The 24,461-nt window shown below is 46.1% G+C and overlaps 1 protein-coding gene across 6 annotated transcripts in view; it reads right to left on the minus strand.

Annotated features, from left to right (window-relative positions):
- BAIAP2 (BAI1-associated protein 2) overlaps positions 1 to 24,461 on the minus strand; it is a 203,023-nt gene that overhangs the window by 120,181 nt on the left and 58,381 nt on the right. For all 6 annotated transcript variants that reach the window (XM_015408653.1, XM_015408630.1, XM_015408665.1 and 3 more), the window contains exon 3: positions 15,442 to 15,528. In XM_015408653.1, coding sequence (XP_015264139.1) covers positions 15,442 to 15,528 — 87 coding nt within the window. The remainder of the gene's footprint in view (positions 1 to 15,441; positions 15,529 to 24,461) is intronic.

The following is a 24,461-nucleotide window of genomic DNA, read 5'->3' on the forward strand; positions in this document are numbered from 1 at the left end:
TGATCAGACATATTTCCTGACCTTTCACTTCCCTTTTGGGAATAATGAATGAATGGTTTAGCAACTTTATGGGAACACAATGGAAGACACTCTAATCATCATCAGCCCACATAAATACATACAGGTCCATAGTCCAGTATACATATATTTACTGCCTTACCCAGACAAATGACCTTTCTACATTCACCATGTTTATCATCATGCCATTTTGGCTGAACACAGATACCCAAGACAAGTACAAATCCAATTAAGAGATTTATTAATCTCCCTGGAGAAGGATTCAAGAGGAGGACTTACAAAAAGGTTTCCAATCTGGGCCAAAGGCAATGACAGATGCACATAATGAGACAATTCAGGGCAATTTGTCTACACTCAGAAGAAACTGCTCACTACACACTATACAACTCTTGTGCAGAACTGTATAAGCCTCCATCCAACTATTACATTACTCTTTATACCAGCAGTTGTTTTTACAAACAAGGTATAACCTATCCCACAGCAGTTACACATCTTCTGCATGCCACGTAGTTCTAGTAATTAGCACGGCTACACCACCAATTGAAAGGGTGAGTTACTTGCAAATTATCCCAGAGTAAAATGAGCATAGTGTTAATGCTCCAAAGGCTGTAGAGCATAAGGAGCATTGCACACAGACATGGAAATTAGAAGAGCCAATACTGTCATATAGGATAATAAAAAGAGCCAAGTTTATTTTACACTGAACAAAGGGGGGATCTGCAGCACCCAAAGGCCAACCCTGTTTGCTCCCAGTCACAGTGGAGGCAGTTGGCAGGATGCATAATAGTCTGGCCATCTCCATTCATGCATCACCAACTTTATGGATAAGGGCACCCTGGCTCTGAGCATTGCACAGCCATGAGTATATGGCTCAGGCTCCTTCTTACCAAGCCTACATAACACTCGAGGTGTACCATGTCCTCGTCCCCTAGCTTCTGGGTCTATAGGTTGAGGATAATGCACCCCTTCAAAGAGTTCCTGACCCAAATCCCTGATGGCCCCAAGCCTCCAAATGACGCCTCAGGGCAGTCATTTAAGATGTACTGCATTCTCACTCAGGCACCAATAGGGAAAAGGAAGAATGGGTGACCAACGTGACCAATAGAAGTGTAAAGGCTGTCTTGCTTTTCCTTCTTACCAGCTGTGGCAAACCACACCCCTCCCCCCTCACATCTTACGAGGGAGGAGTGCTCGAACAGACTTATTTTATACTGAAGATTTGCCACAAACTGATGTCTCCTTAACTCCTTTCCAAGTAAGCATATGAATAGTACTCGAGTCCTTCCAGTTCAAATGCAAGCCACTGTACATAGGAGAATTACCCTCAAGCTATGTTGAAAGGACATTTTTGGGTCTCTCCATTTCTGCAGAAGTTAATGTGGAGGGGAAGAACAAATGAACTCAAAAACTTCCCCAGTATGTTCCTCAGGCACCAAATCTGTAGAGCTGCCAGTGTTTCCCCCCTTTGACAAAGCTTCTTTGCATTTAACAGCTGCACAGCATTCCCATCAGCCTGCTAGAAATGAACTTTACCTGTTGAATTTTTGCCCGCACAACATCTGTCAAAGGTACAGGAGTACAGCCCAAAAAAGCCAAGCTTGATAATCTTACTTATGCTTTACTTTTGAGAAATCTCCTCCAAATACTCCCCCATCCTCCCCAGGAACTTCAGAGGAGAAAATCACAGCAAGGCTTCCCGAATATTCACACCTCAATGCCTTTACAATTGCAGCCTACAACCTGACTGATAAATGCAATACTGAAAACTGCAGATTCAAAACAGTTGCCTAGCTACCTCTGGTCTTCACCTGAGACTAAACGAGATCAAGTACTCCAGAGTTCTGGCCAAAACACATTCAGTACAAACCTTGCAAGCACTCAACCATCCCTACATCATGATCCCTATATACAGGGGTCATTTCGTAGAAAAAGAGGTGCAGGAGCTCATTAGCATAACTCATTGTGGTAAGAAATTTTAGAAATACAGAAGGTTTGTGTTTAAAAATGAACCAAATAGTTTATAAAATCCATGTATTTGTCTCTGTCTTTGCTAGACAATAAATTCTATTGACCAACAGACTAATGAAAAATGAAAACCTAGGCTTCACAAAATGCAGTAATTTCTGCTTGGGGGAAGGAAATGTAATGACAAGATACAACTTTCTTCTTTCTTTCTTTTTTTGAATGAAGGGGTTTTTTTTACATTTCTACCAATGGTCTAACCAAACATACCTTAACCTTATCTCTCTGTAACACATCTCCTTAAAACCATCTAGATATTGAAAGCTGTATATCTGAAAATATTTCCTCCCTCCCTATTACTCACTTAGAGATAAATTTTAATCCAGTTTAAACTGAGTCCTTTGGGCCCCGGTCACACGGGCCAGATATTGCGGGGGGGAGGCGTGGCTAATTGCACCGGAGGAAACAAACGCGCGGCCGCCCAAGCACACGTCCCGGTCGAGGTCCCGTGGTTAGGGGGGAGATGCCGACCAGACGGGTATCCTGCAGTGTGGCACAGAAGCCGAGCTGCGCGATCACACTAGCAATTGCTTTTTGTGCGCATGCACTGTTGGGCGCTGTTGCGCAACCTGCGGAGACGGGCGCCGGATGCCACGTAAGTCCACCGGAAACGCCATCAGACACCCGCCTTTGGCCCGCGGTTTCCAGAAACTAGTACCTCGTAAGTACTAGTTTTTTAATCCGCACCTTCAGCGGGGAACCACGGGTTTGCCACGGGAGCACTGCGCCTCCCAGATGTTGGGGTGTGATCGCGCCCGGAAAATCCGCGGGACTCCCGTGCCTCTCCCGCAGCAACTTTGCCATGTGACCAGGGCCTTCCTCTCTTGTTTTAGCACCACCCAAGCCACATACAGAATCCTATTTTCTGCTTTGGCTGTATTTTTTCCATTTCCCTCATAGTAAAACCATACCAGTTATATCAAATTGCTCACCATAGGTATTGCTTCCAAACTCTCTATAAAATCCACTTGGAAAACAGAAACACAAGAGAGATGTTCTTCAGAGGCTCCATGTAAAAGTTACCTCTTAAGGGGTCACAAAGAAAAATCAGACAGATCACCTGAATTCTTCTCTAGTGAAAAAAAAAATCAATTGGTCCCTGAAGTAACAACCCAAACAAAAACAGGTCACTTGTAGTACACGTCTTCAAAAGGAAGGTTTGCCATTTATTTTGCTTCAGTCTCCCCCCCCCCCTTTCTGTCTAGGTAACAGCAACTGGAAAGATGACAATATATGGTAAGAGAAACTATGGAAGGAAAGAATGTTAAAGCTGCATCCAAGTATGATGACTCAGTTCCCAGAATGGGAAACTGGAAGGCATTAAGTATAAAGTTCAACCCTCATATACAGAACAGGTACGCCCACGAGCACCAAATCAGGCCTTCAGGTACTATAACATTCTATTCTACCTTTTTCCTTCTTAAAGAAACCTAGACTACATAGGATCTGCTGTTCATGACTTTGATTAATGAAAAAGACAGCAGGCTGAACATAACTCTTTGATCATTACAATTATCTGTAAACTGCTGCTCAAATTGTCTTACACATTTAAAGAGTTGAATGTTTTGTAATGAGTTCACAACCTTAAATAACTAAGGACACCTGCACTTGCAGACAAACATGCTCTGTTCCTAACCTTGTTTATTTATAGATCAGTAAAAAGTGCCTTTCCATTATTCCTGATTATGTATTTGTTTCAAGAAAACCTGTGAGAATAGAACCTTCCAAGTTATACAGCCAATGGAAAAATAAACTGTTGTTTCACAACACATCATCATAATCATCATCTGACATTGTGTGTAGCCAGGAGATCCAAAGATACTCTGGCAGCCTTAAGTTCTAGCTGATTACTGCCATGCACCATTAGGTGGCGAGTTAGACTTATTTGGGGGGCTGAGAGAGCTCTGAAAGAGCTGTGACTGACTCACAGGCTGAAGACCACTAAGACAGAGTATCTCAAAACTAGGATCTGAGATAATGGTTTGTTGGATCATTCAACAACAAAGCTATGATTTCACGTGAAGGTATAGCGGTGGGACCAGGCAAAAATGGAAGGGAAGGGGGCAGAGAAATAGAGAAGCTATAGTGTCCAGCCTGTGCTCCACCCCATAGGTAGCAGGCGGTGGGGCAAGGATTAAGAACCCCACTCCGACATTGGTGATGTGCAACGTCAGGTCCATAAATAATAAGTCCTCAGTCCTTCGAGACTTCTTGCTGGAGCAGGATGTGGACCTGGCGTGCGTGACCAAGACCTGGGCACGAGATGGGGAGACAGTTGCGCTCTCCCAGTTGGCGCCCCCTGGGTTCTCGGCCCTTCACCAATCTCAGACAACGGGGTGGGGGAGAGTGGCTCTGTTCATTCGGGAGGCTTACTCCTTCAGGGTGCTCCCGGTGACGAGGCTCACGGGCATGGAATGTGCCAGCTTTGTCTGGGAGGCCAGGGAGAGTTTGGCTGCTTGGCTGGTGTACCAACCGCCCAACACACCGGCCGATAGCCTGCCATCCATGGTGGAGGCCGTGTTGGGCTGGGCATTGGAGCACCCGAGGCTGATAGTCCTGGGTGACTTCAGTGTCCATGCCGACAATGCAGCTTCCTCTCGGGTGATGGACCTGGCATAGTCCATGGCGGCACTAGGACTCTTCCAATATGTAATGGCCCCCCACTTACCGAGCTGGTCACATGCTCAATTTGATCTTTGCAGCGGGGGTTACAGTGGACCAGGATTACTGCTATGGCAGTTCCATGGTCGGACCACCATGCCCTGAGGGCCCAAGTGAATGTGTCTCCCCAACCCTGTTTCGGCGGCAAGCATATTTTAGCCCACCTGCGGAGCCCAATGGACCCTTTGTGGCTTCAGCTGGCTCTTCGGGATCCATTGCCCCCTGGCGGCTCGTTGGATGAATTGGTCGAGGACTGGCACAACCAACTCTCGGCCGCCATCAACAAGATCTCTCCCAGATGCCCTCTGCGCCCTCGCTCTAGGCTGGCTCCTTGGTATACCCAGGAGCTGAGGCTGATGAAGTGCGGGCTCAGACAGCTAGAAAGACAGTGGCGGTGTGCTCACGACGCGGCTACAAGAGCATCCTATAGGACATTTATGAGGTCCTATGAGATGGCAATCAAGGCTACGAAGAGAGAGTTCTATGCAGCCACGATTGCATCTGCAAGCTCACGCCCAGCCCAATTGTATAGAACAATTCGGTCTTTGACAGCTCTGCCAGGGCAGGCAAAATGTTAGGGAATTGGACATAGGCTGTGAGGCTTTTGCGAGCTATTTTGCAGATAAAGTCCTGTCGCTCCGCCACGACCTGCCAGCCACACTTGAGACAGTGAGTGAACTCGAGGCTCCATGGACATCTTCTGGTCCCATTCTGGATTATTTCAATCGACTCAGCCTTGAGGAAGTTGACAGATTGATCTCAACAGTGCACCCAACCACATGCAGCCTTGACCCGTGCCCCTCGTGGCTAATTAAAGCTGGTCATGAGGGGTTTTGAGGAGCCCTCAGGGATATTATCAACAAGTCCCTCTCCGAGGGGCTGTTCCCAGGGGCGCTCAAGGAAGTGATGGTTCGCCCTCTCACGAAAAAACCATCCCTGGATCCGGCCAAATTGGCCAACTATCGTCCGGTCTCCAATTTGCCCTATTTGGCAAATTAATAGAGATGGCGGTGGCAATACAGTTGCAGAGCTTTCTGGATGACACTTCCACGCTTGATCCCTACCAGTCTGGCTTCCGCCCGGGTCATGGGACGGAGACAGCACTGGTCGCCCTCACGGATGACCTCCGGAGGCATCTGGATCGGGGCGGGATGGCAGTGCTGCTGTTGCTAGACCTGTCAGCAGCGTTCGACACGGTCAATCATCAGCTGCTCGCCCACCGCCATGCCGACATGGGGATTCAGGGGCTTGTTTTACAATGGCTTGTGTCCTTTCTCCAGGGTAGGGGACAAAGGGTGGCTCTTGGGGAGCAGCTGTCCCGAAGGCATCCACTAATTTGTGGGGTGCCTCAAGGGGTGGTACTCTCCCCGATGCTATTCAACATCTATATGTGCCCCCTTGCCCAGATTGCCCAGAGGCATGGGCTGGGTTGTCACCAATATGCGGATGACACCCAGCTCTATCTGTTGTTGGGCAGCCAGTCGGGCTCTATCCCGGAAGACCTGGACCGGGCGCTTCAGGACGTGGCGGGATGGCTGAGACTGAGTCGATTGAAACTGAATCCAACAAAGATGGGGGTCCTTTGCCTGAATCGGAGCGGCTCGGGGTTAGGGATCCCATTACCAGCCTTCGGTGGGGCGCCGTTGGTACCAGCGCTGAAGGTCCAGAGTTTGGGAGTGCTCCTGGATGCCACCTTAACAATGTAGGCCCAGTTAGCAGCCACTGCCAAGGCAGCCTTTTACCACCTTCGGCTGATCAGGCAGTTGGTTCCCTTCCTCGAACGAAAAGATCTAGCGTCAGTGATCCACGCTATGGTCACCTCGAGGTTGGACTACTGTAATGCTCTCTACATAGGGTTGCCCTTGGGGCAACTCCAGAAGCTGCAGCTGTTGCAAAATGTGGGAGCACATCCCGCCTGTGCTAAAGTCGCTGCACTGGCTGCCAATAGCATTCCGGATCCACTTCAAGGTGCTGGTTTTGACCTTTAAAGCCCTATATGGTCAGGGACCTGTCTACCTGAGGGACCACCTTTCCCCACATGTCCCCCAGAGAGCACTGCGATCTGGGACACAACACCACCTGACCCTTCCTGGCCCTAAAGATGCCAGGCTGACAACAACTAGGTCCAGGGCATTTTCCTTGGCTGCACCAGTATATTGGAATGAGCTCCCAAGCGAGATCCAGGCCCTGCAAGATCTCCAGCAATTTCGCAGGGCTGTGAAGACGGAGCTTTTCCGCCGGGCGTATCAGTGAGACTGATGTCATGCCAGCTGAGCCTTGCCAACCTGCTAAGGCATGTAAATGGTAGTGATTACACTGTGGTAGAAGTTTAGATATAATATATACTGAGCCATTTTTACTGATATTTATTGTATTTATAGTTAAACCGTTTTATATGAATTGTTCGTGTTATACTGGTTTTATTGATGTTGTAAGCCACCCTGAGCCGCTTAGAATGGAGGGCAGGATAAAAGTCGAACAAACAAACAAACAAACAAACAAATAAATAGCAAAATAATGTAGGCTGGAATACCAGCCTGGCCCCAGTGGCAGGAAAAAGAGAAGTGATAAAACCAACATGAGTTGAGGGAAACCAGGATTTTGCATGATCATCCAAGAATCAAATCCTGAATTTGGAAACTAACCAGAGTTAGAACAACCTTTTTCATATTACATCTGAAGCAAGCCAATGTATCTATTCCAGGAACATCATTTAAGTTGAGACCTTGCTATGTAAGAGGAGTGGAAGAATAAGGGCCAAGCTGCATGTTACACAGGATATCCAACAGGCTGAAAGGTGGTGGCATTCCCTGGAGGAGGAGGTGTTGAACCCTTTTCCCCAAATGATTCCCCAACTGAAATCTAACGGGGTTTGGGGAGATACGCAATATGGATGGACATCTCCAGTAGGGCTAACTGCAGCTTCAGGAAACAGACTGGGGGGGGGGGAGGCTTGAACCTCTTCACTACTGCTGCTGCCTCTAGACAACTCAACCCATTTCTCTGCAGTGGCTCACTTTTATGCTTCTCTGAATTTTGTGTAATTTGGCCCTAACAAAGACTCAAAGGTAAACTGCTTACAGAATGCTAGGTAACAAAATGAATCCCAAATATTTACAGCATCAATTATGGCCCTGCATTGTCCTTCGTGAATTTAACGTCAACAAATTTAATTTACACGCTACAGCACTAGCTTCAAACTTTTCAACTTTCAAACTGACATATCTTCCAGGACTTCCAAGAACATGATTTGAATATCTGATTAGCTATGGGCCTGGAAAGACTTTTCAGTCTTAACAGCCTTCATTTCAGGATGATTTCCTAAATGCTCACCCTGAGAATTTATTGCAGAGAGAAAATTGTATTACTGCACAAAGCATGCAGTATGTGCACATTCACTTCGGATGATGAAGGAGGAGATTTTTTGGAGGAACTAAAAGAAAGAGATGCTAGGCATCATTTGGTTGTGGAACTCAAAGTTGCTCATTCATGCCCTGACCTGGATAGCCCAGGCAAGCCTGATCTCGTCAGATCTCAGAAGCTAAACAGGGTTGACTGTGGTTAGTACTTGGATAGGAGACTTCCTTGGAATACCAAGTCAGGAGGACAGAGGCAGGCTTTCAGCCACCCCTCTGAATATCCTCCAGGCCCCCAGTAGGGGTCAGTCACCAGAGGTCAACGTGATTTCCAAGTGCACGCGCACACACACACAAAAACACACACAGAGAGAGAGAACACCAAAAAAAGAGTTGCCAATTCACCTTCCTACTAAAACTGAAGATCAGAACTTCTATGCAAGTATGAACTTGAATGGACGGAGAACACAACAGTGTTCCACTAAGGTTTCCATGCACTCTAGTGCCTTAGTAAACAAGACTGATACATGCAAGGTCTTACCAGAAAATCCTGGTATTTTCATTTACCTTCAGGCAAGCATGAAGGAAGATGTTTAAGAAACCAATTTAAAAGCTATTTCTTCTTCCAAGCACTATAGTCAAGTAATGTTTATGAACCAGGTTATGGAGGAATTACACAATTACAGTGGTAGTAGAGTGTAACAGAAGTCTTAATCAGCAGCATACTACATTTTGCAAAAAGACCAGATTTAAAATGCAAGACCCTTGATATCCCATAACTAGTACTGTCATGCTCTTTACATTAAGCAGGGGTTGGTTTTTTTTATACTCACTGATCCGAGTCCAGTGAAGCAAGGCTTATTACAAAAATGTAACTCTTTGTTTCAACACACTCAACTACCATGTTGTAGAGAAAAAGAAGACAGTTTATTACTTCTTAAAGTTAGTTCATATTGATTCAACTCAGGCACTGAACCAAGCCATGATTATGGAAACTTTACTATGGTTTCATACAACATCCAGGTTGACAACCCATCATTTGTTATGCCAACAAACCAGAATCCAAAACTGTAGTCTGAACTGCATTTCTAAACCATGATTTCGGCTGTAACCTGATTTGCTGTCTAAATTGATGAGCCATAGTAAAGACAGTTGCTCTGCCCCTGGAGGCCCCTGAACCTTGAGTCAGGAATATAGAGCTGACAGAAAAACAAAAAGAACAAGCATTTCATGGTTTGGGTTGCAAAATATGATTAGAGCAATGGTACAATTGAGCTGCGGTGGCTCAAGTGGTTAAGACGCTGAACTGCAGGCTGTGGAAGGTCAGTAGTTCAGCAGTTCGAGACCCGGGTGCCGCATGATGGAGTGAGCTCCCATCTCTAGTTCCAGCTCCTGCCAACCTAGCAGTTCAAAAGCAAGAAATTGCAAGTAGATAAATAGGTACCACTTCGGTGGGAAGGTAACAGCGTTCCGTGCGCCTTGGTGTTTAGTCATGCTGGCCACATGACCACGGAAACGTCTTCGGACAGCGCTGGCTCTTCGGCTTTGAAACAGAGATGAGCACCACAACCCTAGAGTCGGATTCGACTGGCTTTCGAGCAAGGGAACCTTTACCTTTACCTTTTTACAATGTCTAAAGGCACTATATATCTAAAGGCACTATATACTAGCATGCAGGCTCAGCACCTACTGTGTTATGGGGCTAATTTAACAACACGGGCCATGTTTATGTACATAAATTTATACATGAATATGTTTCCTGTATACAATCCCATCTGTTGCAGGGGGGGGGATGGACTGGAAATGTGCATGCACTCATTTACAAATATGTGCATTTGTTTATGCAAAATGTTCATCCTCCACAGCATATAGTCTGTATAAAGTAGGCCACAGTATTAAGTAGCCGCCAAGATTTTATGTATGCTAGAAATTCATGGAACCCTTTCTAAATAGATTTAGAAGGTGGTTTCTCTGTTGTCAACTAGTATAACCACACATTACACCTATTTTCCGGATGTAATTCAAAATGTTGATCTTAAGCATCCTGTACTCCAGATGCTCAGGACTTTACAGATCAAAGTCACTCTCCCCATATCACCAAACCCCCTTTCAGAATAACAGTCAAAATATTAGTTTCATAAAGCTTTGGATGGGGAAATTTCAGAATTGTCTTTCTATTTGAACTGTTTCCAATAAACAAGAGGATATTTGTACAAACTTTCAGACAGCATGTGTCAGATTCCAGACTGGAGAGCACAGTTCACATATCCAGATATGCTGAATACTCATACCAAAACTGCTTGCATTCTAAGCCCTCACCCAAGTTGTTGCAGCAGAAAAGGATTGTAATGCAATCAAAGAATTTTCTTGAAAGTCCAAGAAGTCATATCAATTGTGCAACACTTAACCAGGTCAAGAATCTTGTTCCTTTGGCAGGCATATTAGCATTTTCCTTGATGGTTGTGGCTTGTTTGAGGGTTCTTTAAAAATTGGTTATCTGAATCGCAGATCTACCACCCATCTGTTCCCTGTTCTAAATTGTCAATATTATATGTACACTGTCGCAAGAGGACACATTACTCCAGGTAAAACCTGAGATGCAGAGTAAGACAATTTTAAAGAACTCATGGATACAGTGCATTTCAGTAATCTTTTTTTTACAACTGTGTAATACCTACAAGACATTCACAGAATATGTATGGGCTTCCAAAAGACAATTACAAGTCACAACCCATTTTCTCCAGCCCTCCCCCAAGCTAGCCATTCCTTAAAGAAGAGCATGTATTCAAACTACCAAAAAAACCCTGCAAACTAGTAGACATCCTTTTAATACTTACGGGGAAAAACTATCCTTCCTGCCCCAGCTCCTCAAAGCTATATTTCCACAAGAGAAACATATTTTAGTCCAAATAACTCAAAAGTTCAAACAGTGCAATCATTCAGTGCTCTTCCACACATACCATGTTTTTACTGCTCAAGATGACTGGAAGCCATTCAAATCAACATGATCATTTATGTGACAACATAAAGCAGCAATGTAAGCTGCTAAACAGGAGGTGGTTACCCACCACTATTCTGTTTGCCCAGTCTCTGAAAACTGCCGTACTATTGGGCTATCCGGCCAGTGCTATCCTGCCATCTAGCCTTTGGCGAGCCAATGTTGTGCAGCAGTGGGTGTGTGCTGGGTGACTTTGCGTCAGTCATATACTCTCAGTCTAACCTACCTCACGGGGTTGTTGTGAAAATAAAACGGAGGGAAGGCGAACGACACTCTGTGTTCACTTTGGGGGGAAAGGTGGGATATAAATAAAGTAAGTAAATAAATAAACTGGATCTATAAAAACAATTGCTTTCATACATTACTTGCAAGAGGAATGAGAAGCACAGAAGCATTTCATTGCACAAAAGCAGGAAGCACAAGCCACTTATGCTTCTTGTGTACCCACAAAAGTATGCAGGCCACAGCCAGAAGGTCATTTTGACACATTACTGCTTGTCTTGGATGAACAGCTGAGAGGCAAATTCATTACTGATGTAAAGTTTAAAATGGCTCAAGCCCTCTAGCAATTATTCTACACAAATCCAATTTCCTCTGAGACAAGCTTCCACATTAAAAAACAAGTTAGTCATATTTACTCATCAGCTTTCTAGAAACCTTGAGACTCAAGTTGCAACTCAAGTCAACGGCTATTGAGGGTCTATCACAGCAATTACTGGCTGCTTTTGCTAGCCTAGCATGATGCAGGTCCTATGGTTTGGGCCGCTTACAATGGGCACATGTGTATTACATTTCACTGTCTGCCAAACAGAGCCATGTAGCTAAGTACTATTAGTGATGTGTGTCCCCCATCTGCGGATACCTAAATCCACATATTAGGGCCACACAACTGTTGCTATGCAGCCACTTCAGATGGCATTATTAAAGACTCTTAAATATGACTGCTTTGCTGAACTGTGAAAAGAGTGTATCAGGGCAATGGACAGAGCTGTGTTCCCAAAAGAAGTGCCCTTATACTGGACTATGGAATGTACTATGGCCAAGGCGAGCCTTGTGCCTAAGAAGCATGCCAAGCCAGATGTGAACCCAGAACTACAGAAGCCTCCTGCTCCTCCTCAGCCATCCCAGTGCCAGGATGCAGACCAGCAGCCCTGACCTCCATGCACACAGAAACAGAGGCAGATCACAGAAGGAAGCCATGCTCTGCAAAAAGGACAAGATGTTCTTGCACAGAAGCCATGAGAAACTCCCTTCTCCATCACGCAAGCATCCCCCCCCCACTTTCATGTGTTAACATCACCAGGAGTAACACACATTCCTCTCCAGCCTAAGACAAAAGGGTGTCCCAAGCAGTGTTCCCTCTAAGCTGAGTTAGTGTGAGCTAGCTCACAGTTTTTTAGCCTCTAGCTCACAGATTTTTGTCTTCGCTCAGGAAGGATGGCTCCAGAGCAAACTAATTTATGCAGTAGCCAAATCGCTTGCTCACAACTTTAATGCTAGTAGCTCACAAACTATAATTTTTGCTCACAAGACTCCACAGCTTAGAGGGAACATTGGTCCCAAGCTACAGACAATAGCCAGCAATCAAGCCTTCCTGCCACCCATCAAGATAACATCTGGCTGTTAATCTGAGGCACCAGCCCTGCAACGTGACTGGTTCTTCTACTTCTCTCCTTTGTCTTGCCCCCCTTCCCCCAGAGGTGTCACTCCCTGCCAAACATTAAGTTTACAATTACCCAACTATTAATCCCTTCATACCCCATTCAGAGTTTTTGGTAATATCTCCTGTGGACCAGGTGACCAAATAAGCCCCTGCCTCAGGTCACATTTTCAGGAGCTGTTCCAGGCTCAGCTGCAGCAGTGGTATGCACTGGGAGCCACTCCAGGCTAGAGCAGCTCCCAGACACTGCCGCTGCCACAGGTGAGCTCTGAGGTGAGTGGCTGGGCCTGGATGCTCCAGCTCAGCAATAGGGAAGTCAGATTCTCCTCCAGCGAGTTTCGAGGGGGCCCTCTTGTACTACGTATTTTCTCAGCAAACATCCCCAGTGTGTGCGTACAGCACTTTAAAATCACATTTCCACCCAACTTAGGTCCCCCAAAGTAGCAAACAATAAAAACACTAAAAGACAATTTAACACACACACATATACACTTATATGTTTCATTTTCCTACCACATACACTGCCTCTGAACTATATTACAACACTAGCCAAGGCCAGGTTTCAGAAGCCATTTGATGAGCATCTCAGGCACTCTTCCCACTCCAAAGTCTTGCTATCAAACATCCAAAAAGGGATGGAGGTATAAAGTGGGAATGGGGGACACAGAGTTTCTAGAATTTACTCAGAAGCTGTGTAGTCCAAGGGAAGTGATAGGTAAGCAAGTACCTGTGTTCTTTCACAGGGAAAAAACCATAGCGGCCGATGGTTTTATTTTCTGAGGAAGCAGAGCTTAAAGATATTCTATAGTGTAATGAAATTAAGACTGGATGTTTTACTAGACCAGATTTAACATTGCTCACTAGGGCAAGTTGTTACATTTTTAACTGATTCTTTATTGTTTTAATTGTTTCTGCATTTGTCTTTAACTTTTATAAGCCAACCTGGGACGAATATTTTTGGAATTTGGGAGTTTTAACAAATAAAATGTCAGCACACAATATCAATGCCCACAGAGACTTTTAGTAGACTTCACGCTATAACTTTTAATCATGGCTGAGAAAAGAACTGACATATCTATAGTAAGGGATAGTGAACATATATACTAGGCAAGTTTAGAATTCCACTCTCTCTGTATGAATGTTTATCTTCCTCTGGGAAGCTGTGTTTGACATCACACACCCCTTTTGGCAGTCACCACCTTAGCATTCAGACCTTGGCTTATGTTTGTTTACGTATCATGAGTCAAACCCAACATTTTCCAGCTTTCAGTGAGAGGGGGGAAGGTAATATCCTTTGAAGGTGCCCTCTTTCCTTCCCCCACGCGCACTGAGGGGAGGCACTGGAAGAGCTGACACTGCCTGCATGCAGCAGCATTGACGGACTTTCTGGAGGCACTCGCCACCATCCTTCCATGGCTCCTTGAGGCCCGAGACAAGGACAGCTCCACGCTTGCTCTCTGTCAGCTCTCTTCTCCCCAGAAGAACAGAGAGACAGGAATTGACCACTCGCTGGCCTACCTTCTCTGGGCTCTGCTCCGGGCATTGGCTAGGGGGCCTACCAGTCAATGGATGATCCTCTGGCTGAGGCCCATCTCTGTCCTCAGGCAGGGACAGGCAAGAGCAGGATAGAGCAGGATGCAGAGAGCGAGCGAGGAGCCGTCCTCATCTCGGGCAGCAAGGAGCCACAGAAGGAGGGCAGCGAGTGCCTCCTGAAAGTCCCTCAATGCCGCTGCAGGCAGGCAGTGTCAGCCCCCCCAGTGCCTCACCTCAGCGTGCGTGGGGCGCAGGGAGGCGTAAGGAAAGAGCGCACCTACAAAGGATATTGCCCTCCCCCTCCCCCTCCCCCATGAAGGGAACTGCTTGCTGTCTTCTCCTCTAGGAAGGAGAGTCCTGCCTCTTTTGAAGAGCGGCTCCAGCAGCTACGCTGCAAATTTGTTGCCTCTACCTCAACCCCACCCCCGACCACTGAATATACCGAGGATAGATTTGCCATTGACTTTAATGGACCCGAAAAAAAATTGGGTTTCCCAAATATTTACCAACTTTGAATACCATACCAGTATTGGTATTCAGGAATATCGGGAAATACCAATTTTTTTGGGTCCAATACACCTGAATCCAAAAAAACCTCTTGCACACCCCTAGCGGGAAGCATGAAATGACAATCCGCTGCCTGAATGATAACAGACCATATATTAAGAATAACAAAATTAACTTCACATATACACTGTGTGTGGATACAGACAGATTTCAGTGTTATAAGCATCCCACATTGGTGGTCAGTCAATGAATCAACTCAGGGGCACAGCTCAGAGTTAATAATAAATATATATAGAACTCGTTTTCCAAATTAACTAAAATCAGAGTATTGATTTTCAGACACTACAAAGTGTTCAATATTTGTTCCTTTGTCTTATGGCGGCCAACTGGCATTACCCCACATATTTCTAATGAGTAAAATCCACCATAAGGAGAGTAGAGGGGACAGAAGACAAATCAGCAGGTCCTTTTGTTGAGATTAGTCAGCCAAACCCCAAAAGAACTGAATTCCAAGAAGCCAACTTTATGGAAGCTGATTCACTTGGTGATCTTAAAACTCAGACAACCTCTCAAATAAGGGGATTCCATCTATTGTAGAAATACAACTTTTTAGTTGTGGGATCCCTGTTTCCTGTGAACTTGCTACTTTGAACTGTACATTGACAGCAATAAGTTCTATGACTTACCCAGTTCCTTAGATCCTTGGCTTTCACTGGCCAATTCCCCCATTTTAACCAGAGCATCAAAGTACCCTTTTGCTGCATAGGTCACACCTAGAAAATGAAAAACACATGGTCATGTAAATTTTCACTCCTTCAAGAGCTCCTCAACAGAAATATTTCCTTTACTTTGCTTATTAGTCACAACACTACATGGTGCCAGAAACCTGGCAACCATGATGTAACTTGCTGGTAGGCCCTATTGTAGCACCTGGGACTTGTGTCATTGCTGAAAAGCTGAGGTTGTTTTCAAATTCCATCTAAAATGGAATTTGTTTTCTTTTTCAGGCAAAGCCATAGGGGGGGTAGTTGTTTTATTATTTTTTGGGTTTTCTTGGTTTTTTGTTTTGTTTTACTCTTGCAGTCTCCTAAGCAGGTTCCTGGAGAGACAGCATATACATTTTCTTTTTTAGAAATAATGCAATAATTAGGAAAACACTAGACCCTTGATTGTGCCACTTAAATTCTGCTAGTCCTATTTATGCTATTTTACTTGCTATGTTTGAGGTTAGCATCATGAGCCTGTATAACATTCAACACAGTGCCAGCATTGGGCTGAGGATCCCAGTGATTGGGGGTAGAGGGAGGTACGGCGGTGGGAGAAGGTATTGGAATGGAAGGAGATGGAGATATGGTCATGCTTGGTCTCCTTCCAACCTCTGTCCCAACCCAAGATACGTCACTGAGAGGGCTAGGAAAACACACACCCCTTTGACCCTGATGTTGTGTAATGCCAAGTCCTCAGGAAAGCTCCTCCATTAGCATGTTCACAGCCTGGGGAACTTTTACAAGATAATGACTCAGCCCTACCCCACCTTCCTGAGTAGATATAAATTACCTGCCTACCATTTATCTTCTCACCTTGACACAGAGAGTAATCCATCTTTCTGTGTTATACCTCTGAGGATGCCAGTCACAGCTACTGGTGAAACGTCAGGTCCTACAATGCCAAGACCACGGCCATACAACCCAGAAAATCTACAATAGCTAATGAACTCCGGCCATGAAAGCCTTCGACAACATAATGCCAGGTCCATCAATAATAAGACCATGACACTGCAAAATTATATTGCAGTGCAAGATGTGGACCTGGCATGTGTGATTGAGACCTGGTCGAGGGAGGGCGAAACAGTCGCCTTAAAAGAGCTGACCCCACTAGGTTTTTTGGTCCTCCATCAATCTGAAACTGAGGGCAGGGGGGAAGAGCAGTGATACACATCCAAGAGGGTTTTTCCTTCAGGTCACTCCCCATCCCAAAAATCACAGGTATTGACTGTGTACGCCTAGTCTGGGATTCTGAGGAGAGTTTGTCGTCTCTGGTGTGCTGTTCGCCTAGCACCCCAGTGGACAGCCTACTGAGCCTGCTAGAGGTGGTAGTGGAGTGGGTCTTGGAGTTCCCAAGACTGATAGTTCTTGGGGATTTCAACGTCCATGCTGATGCTGCTTCCTCTTTGCAAGCATCAGACCTAGTGTCTTCCACAGCAGTACTGGGACTCTCTAAGATTGTACCAGGCCCCACACACCAAGCAGGCCACACGCTGGATTTGATCTTTGGCATGGGGATGGATATGGATCTGATGGATAAAGCTGAAGTGTCATGGTCAGATCACTTTGTCCTGAAGGCCCAGTGACTCAGCCCTCTTCTGTCTAGGCAACAAGTGGATTTATGTTAGCCTGCAGAGACTAATGGACCCAATTGGGTTCCAGAATGCTCTGTGGAATCCGATGCCCCCCAGTAATTCATTAGATGTGCTAATAGAGGACTGGAATTCCCACCTCTCTGAAGCCATCGATAAAATCCCCCACCCCGACGTCCTCTTTGCTCCCAACCTAAATTATCCCCCTGGTATACTATGGAACTCAGAGGGATGCAACTGGAACTCAGGCGACTAGAGCGTGTTTGGCAGCAAACTCGCAACAAAGCTGCAAGAACATCTTATAGGACGTTTATGAAATCTTATGAGGTGGCAGTGAAGGCTGCATCCTGGCTCTGCTGAGGCTGACTATTCCTCAGATAAGGAAGAGGCATGGAGCAACCCAGCCTCCTCTGGAGTCAGCCCAGGAGAGGAACCTTTACCAACACCTGAGGGAGAAGAGGCCACAGCAGCTGCACAGGAGGGGCAGCAAGGCGATGAGACTGAGGTGCAGCCAGAGGGACAGACTGGCCCAGTACCCCCAGTTGGAGACACCCCGAGGCCAGAATCCCTACCTAGCTCACCTGATTATCCCAGACGCAGGGCACGCCAGCGTCTGAATGTGCAAGAGAGAAGGAAGAGTGTCAGACTGCAGTTGTTGCAAAGGCAACATGAGGAGCTGTGAGTTTTTGCAGATTGACTCCCTGGGAAGGGAGGACCTGGTCATAAACATCCCCGCTCACCTGCTTCAGTGCGGAAGCAACCATGCGTGCTCGGATCTGACAACCTCCGCTCCTCGCTCCTAACTCCTGTAAACTCTGACTGATTTCCTGGCTTTCTGACCTTCGGCTCTGTTTCTCAGCTTGCTTTTGGACTGCGTATCCAGCTTCCAGTGAAGGGTATCCGTGGCAACTGACTGGACTCAGCACAACATTTCTCTTAGACCCATGCCCCCCATAGATGATGAAAACTGGTGGTAAGGGAATACAGGGGCCCCCTGGCAATGCTCCCTCTAAGCTGTGGAGTCTTGTGAGCAAAAATTCTACTTTGTGAGCTACTGGCAGTAAAGTTGAGAGTGAGTGATTTGGCTGCTGCATAAATTAGTTTGCTCTGGAGCCATTGTTCCTGAGTTAAGACAAAAATGTGTGAGCTGGAGGCTAAAAAACTGTGAGCTAGCTCACACTAACTCAGCTTAGAGGGAAAACTGGCCCCTGGTAGACATTATCAATCTGTCCCTGGATTCAGGGGTCTAGCCAGAGGGACCGAAAGAGGCTGTGGTTGTACAGCTCTTAAAGAAACCAACCTTGGATCCTATGGATCCCTCCAATTAACACCAAGTCTTGAACCTTTCATTTCTGGGTAAGGTAATTGAGAGAGCGGTGACAGAACAGCTCCAGAAATTCCTGGATGACACATCGGCACTGGACCTATTCCAGTTTTGCTTCTGCCCTGGCAATGGGACGGAGACAGCATTGGTCACCCTCACAAATGATCTCCGCAAACAGCTGGATCAAGGCGGGTCGATGCTGTTGTTATTGCTTGATCTCACAGCAGCGTTCAGCACGGTCAATCATGCCTTGCCGACGTAGAAGTTTGTGGGGTAGCCTTGAAGTGGCTTACCTCATTTTTCCGAAGTCAAGGACAGAGGGTGGCATTGGGAGAGAGGATGTCAACTAGGCACCCATAAATATATGGGGTTCCTCAGGGGGCAATTCTCTCTCTGATGTTGTTTAACATTTATATGTGCCCCCTCACCCAACTGGTACAGAGTTTCGGGCTGGGATGTCACTAGTACGCTGCTGACACTCAACTATATCTGTTGATGGGTGGGTGGGGCTGGATACCACCCAAGCAAACCTGGCTTAGGGGCTAGAGGCTGTTGTGGGATGGTTGAAACAGAGCCAGATAAGACTGAATCCTGTTAAGACGGAAGTATTGTGGCTGGGTAGGGGGGACTCAGGTTTGGAGTGCCAACTCCCGGCTCTCAATGATGTGCCCTTAATACCAGATCAGACAATTGACCCCCTACCTGTCCTGCCCTGACCTAGCTACAATAATCCATGCAACAGTCACTTCCAGATTGGATTTCTATAACTCACTCTATGTATGGCTACCCTAGAGAATGACCCGGAAATTCCAGCTGGTCCACAATGCTGTGGCACGTGTCCTTACGGGGACCCCGTGTATGGCACATATCCAACCTGCGCTGCATGAGCTACACTGGCTCCAGGTGAAGTACCAGATCAGGTTCAAGGTTCTGGTACTAACCTTCAAGGCCCTTAATGGTTCAGGACCCATGTATCTTTGGGACCACGTCTCCTGGTATATCCCCCCAAAAGCATTGCACTAGGCAGAAAAGAACCTACTGGTGGTCCCTGGCCCGAGATACATTCGGCTGTCCTTGACCAGAACCAGGGTGTTTTCTGTCCTGGCCCCAACCTGGTGGAACTCTGTGCCAAAAAACATCCGTGCCCTGCAAGACTTAATGCAGTTCCGCAGGGCATGCAAGACAGTGATGTTCTGCTAGACATTCAGTTGAGGACAGTGACGGTTTCCATCTGACTGGCACTTCTGTTTTTCCTCCCCCCCCGCAAGGCAGAGGCTTATTGGTAGTTTTAAAGCCATCTTATTAAGTTAATAGTTTAGCCACTGTATTTATTTTAGTTGTGATTTTAGTATGTGAATGTTTTCACTGATGTACGCACCACCCTGAGCCCTGTTCCACAGGGAAAGGCGGTTTAAAAATCTAATTTAATAAATAATAAATAAATAAATAAATATAGGAAACATGGCAGCACAAACTGAATCAACTGGACTGAGTGACTAGGCAGATTAGGTTATTCAGATTTAAGACATTCATTTACCTCCAAACAGAACCTGGATTTTTCATTTGGGAGGAGACCCACAGAAGTACACACATTCCTGATAATACTAGTTTGTCAAGGTGCCAGTAAACATTACTAAGTAGCCAGTTATCACTGACTTTCATTGTGGCTCATACTTCTAGCTGGTTTACTGACATTCCAACTGTGCACACACACAACCACTTTAGACTGATAACCAAGAGGTTCCTCTTTATCAAAAGTACATGCTGCACAGATTTGACAACACAACATGCTACATGTTCTATTTTCTAGCAAGTGCCACTGATAAAAATGCAAGCATTTTTGGAACCCTTTATAAAGGTTCCAAATCAAAAGATAAGAATCTGACAGTGCAGTCTTATGCAGAGTAAAGACCACTGGTTTCAAATAGTTTAGACTGGAATAACTCTGCATAAGATTGCACTGGTGTAAGGCTGAACCTTCATGCAGGAGATGTGCATCTGGCACAGCTTGAAGAAGATGGAACTAACATCTGGACTACAAAGTGTCAATTGTCAGTGTGGCAGAATGTGCCTGCTCTGGCCTGCAGGTTCTGTTCTGCCTTGCCTTCCTAGGAGTTCTTAACTCCTTGGAGGGGCTTTTAACTTGTCTCTAGGGTAGCCCACCCACCACCACCTTATCGTTGTAGGGATTTCCCACTGGGAGGATCAGGACTCCAGCTTCCCTTCCAAGCTCTGAGGCCTTGCCTCTGTGTCTTCCGCTGCCAGTGCCTGGTCTCCACAGGGACAGATTACTGCTTTACGTGCCCCTGGAGGAATGGCTGCTTGCCAACTGCCTGCCTTCCCCCTCCTGGTGCTCCTTTAAAATAGCATGTCCGAGATGGTGGAGGTCTTTGTGGTACAGTTAAGCCAGCATCAAAAGTTATGAAGTATTTATTAAACAGAAAATGTTTACAAGCATACTTTTATCACAGCACCAGATTGAGCAAAGAAACCAAAAGAAATCGGTAAAAACGCAAATCCTCTGTCCCTCTCACTATACATGCCCTATCTGATGTTAAAATAGGACAGGCTCATTAAGCTTAGGAAGTTACAAATCCCTACAAAGTTTACTTTACCTTAAAGATCCCTCCTTCAGTAGGTGAGCCCATGGTCAATGGCTGCCGTCCCAGATGAGTGGTTTGTGTGCGTGCTCTCATGTCCTCATCATCCCAGGAAAAGAGACCACCCTCCTCTTGCACAGAGATTTTATCATCTCTGGTACTCCACCTTCTTGACCCCAGTCAGCCCAGTTCAAAGAAGCCTTTCCTGTCTTCTCTAAAAAGTTCCTCAAGCCTCTCTAGAATTTGACACCTCCCAACTCTCTGTTACCTGCCTGAAGAAGGGAGGGGAGCAGGGGGAAGCTTGACCACCCCATTGTCTCTAGCTAGATCCATTAGCACAAGTAAGCTGGAAAGCCACTGCACCGACCCCCCCCCAGCCTGTTCCCAGCCTGGGGGGACTGTAAAAAGGCAAAGTGGAGGCTGTGCTCCTTGCCAGCCTCCCAGGAGAAAATACACTTCTTCACAGTCAGTGATAACTACTGGAGCTATCCAAGATGCTGCAAGGACACGATTCTTCACACCAGATATATGTGTAAAAATTTATAGCTCTGCAAAATGAATGTTGAATTTGCACTCTGAACCCTCAGAGGCTGAACTAGAACTCAAGAGGTTACAGAAGATGTATTTTCCTCCAGTAACTTCCAATGTGCAAAGGTAGCACGATTTCACTTTATATGTTGACAGAGCTGGCTAGAGAACAACTGACCTGCTTCTGGGGCCTGGGGGGAAACAGCATGTATTCAGCAGAAGCCAAAAGAACCTTCTAGGGTTCTTTTCCTAATTACCAGGCAATTTCCCACTAGGTACCATGGGAATGGTCTCACAGAATATATAGGAAAATTTCTGCCCTCTGAGACAGATACAGACAGGCTTACACACCCATACATAAACAGAGAGATCAGAGCACATGGGCAGAATGGAGAAGGCCAACAAGATGGCGGCATAAGGTAAAAATATAAACAGAGCCTGAACAGGAAACCCGGAAAGTTTCTGCTTATCTATTACTGACCACAAGGGGTAAATTTAAGACCTAGAAAAAGGAGATTGTGTTTAACTATTAGCCACAAGGTATAGATAGGGGCTCTGGGGCAAGTGATGCTCTGTCTTCTTGGTGCTTGGGGGGGGGGGTCAACAGTGGGAGGGCTTCTAATGTCCTGGCCCCACTGGTGGACCCTCCTGATGGCACCTGGTATTTCTGGCCACTGTGTGACACAGAGTGTTGGACTGGATGGGCCTTTGGCCTGATCCAACATTGGCGTCTCTCATGTTCTTATGTTAACACTCTTTTATTTTCCTTCACTCAGATACTGTTAGTCAACTATTGCACAACTGTGTGCCTGTTCTTTTTGCCTGCCATTATAAGCAAAGATTTTTTGATTTTTTTCTGAAACTGGTGCTCATATGTCAAATCCAGCACTTTATATTTTGATCAAAAACAAAATGTAAGCCAATATTGCTCTTGCGACTTGGGGATAATAAGAGTGATCAAAATGTGGCTTTTGTTGAAGCATACTAGACCAGTTGGGGGTATTCAATCACAGCTTCACAAGTACATCCAACTTTGATGGGATCAGAGCATGGATAACTGTGGCAAGGTCATCCTTTTGCATGATGACATGCAGCTGACAAGCTAGCCAAAAGGTGTTTCAAGTCCTGGAAGCTATTTGTCCTCCAGAGACATGGCCAAATCTAAAAGCCTCCCAAGCCATTCATCTGATCCTTTAGAGGAAGTACCTTCTAAAAGATGCCATAACACAGCTCCCCAATTTAGAAAACAGCAACAACAGCACTCTGTACTTTCTCTCAACTACCTTGGACCCAAACAATTGACTTTTAAAAGATCAAACACAGCTTCTTGAACTGGGCACACAAGTATAAGGATAAACAAATGCAATTCACAAAATAAGGACATAATGTGCTCCATGCTGTAACTCTGTATGAGAGATGGTAATATCCTTTTGTTTCACTAGCAAGTGATGTTGGTGGGTCAGTATAAGTTGGTAAATGACACCTCTGTAAACACATCCTAGAAAGCCATTTTCCCTGCTAAACTTTGCAACTGAAGCTGGAATGGAACTTCGATTTATGCACCATCATTCCAACTCATTAACAACTCATTAACAACAGCCAAGTTCAGACTGACAGTTTGCCCCAATATAGGCGCGTGTGAGGAACGTTTCACAAGTGGATTAAAGGGGTCGTTCACACAGGCACATCTGTCCAGCGTTCCCCACCCGTCTTGTAGCACTTGCCTCCCGGGTTTAAAAGATACCTGGTGAAAGTGGTAGCAAACCCTGGAGAGCCCGTTTATCCTGCTTCATTCCACTTCCCTGAAGTGTGAACGCTAACCGCTAAAAGCCGGGAACAGCCTGCGTTAATAATGTGCGCCGGCTGTTTACGCTGACTGACCTCCTAGCTTCACTCTAACACCAGGAAGGTGCAGGTGATTGCCTTGAAGAGGGGGTAGTGATGTGGCCGGATGTGCCTATGGCCCACAGCAGCCAGATCCTGCCCTATTTGCCCATGTGCCTAGGCACCCATGCGCATAGGCGTCTGCCATGAGGAAAATGCCACTTACAGCCACGCCTCCGGGCCAACAGTGTGAACGCTCCCTCGCGCCTCCTCCCGGTATGCTCCCGCATTAGTCCGCGCAATGTGACCAAGAAAACTCGGAACAGTTTGTTCCAGCTCTTTTTTGCAACGACTCCCTCCCACTTCAAACTGCCAGTCTGAACTCGGCCTACATATCTGTTCAAAACAGCAGCAATTTCACCCAGTTCTGAAGAAAGGGAGAAAAATGGACCGAGGCGGGATGCAGCACTCTGGATGAACACTCCCAATAGCTTCAAGTAGACTTTAAATGGCATGGAGAGACAGGACTGAACTCCAAGCTACTCCACAGGAAAAGTCCCATGGAGAAGAATAGAAGTACCACTTTCTGGGATCTATCTTCCAGGTGGGAGCAGAAACATTTGTAAAGCAGCATCCCACCATTATTTGTACATTTTCCCTCACTGCTGTTAATTTTCCTTGCAGGAATAAGCTCCTCAAGATGCTGAGTTCATTGTGCCACTATCCTTCCAACAGAGTCTGGGTTCATTGTTTGTGCAAAGGTATGAAAACACCTGCTGGGGATGCCAGCCTCCAGGGGGGACCTGGGGATCCCCCGGTTTTACAGCTCATCTCCAGACTACAGTGATCAGGTCCCCTGGAGAAAATGGATGTTTTGTAGGGCGGGCTCTATGGTACTGTACCCCACTGAGGCCCCTGTCCTCCCCAAGCTCAGTCCCCAAATCTCCAGGAGTTTCCCAACCTGGATCTGGCAAGCCTACCCTCCATCCTCTGCCAATGCCCAGGGGGCAACCCTAACACCCACCTTCTTCTCCAAGAAAAATTCCCCACTGGCCATTCTCTCCAGCAGCAGGA

Source organism: Gekko japonicus, unplaced genomic scaffold (genome assembly GCF_001447785.1).
Source record: "Gekko japonicus isolate JY-2015 unplaced genomic scaffold, Gekko_japonicus_V1.1 scaffold57, whole genome shotgun sequence".
NCBI lineage: Eukaryota > Metazoa > Chordata > Lepidosauria > Squamata > Gekkonidae > Gekko > Gekko japonicus.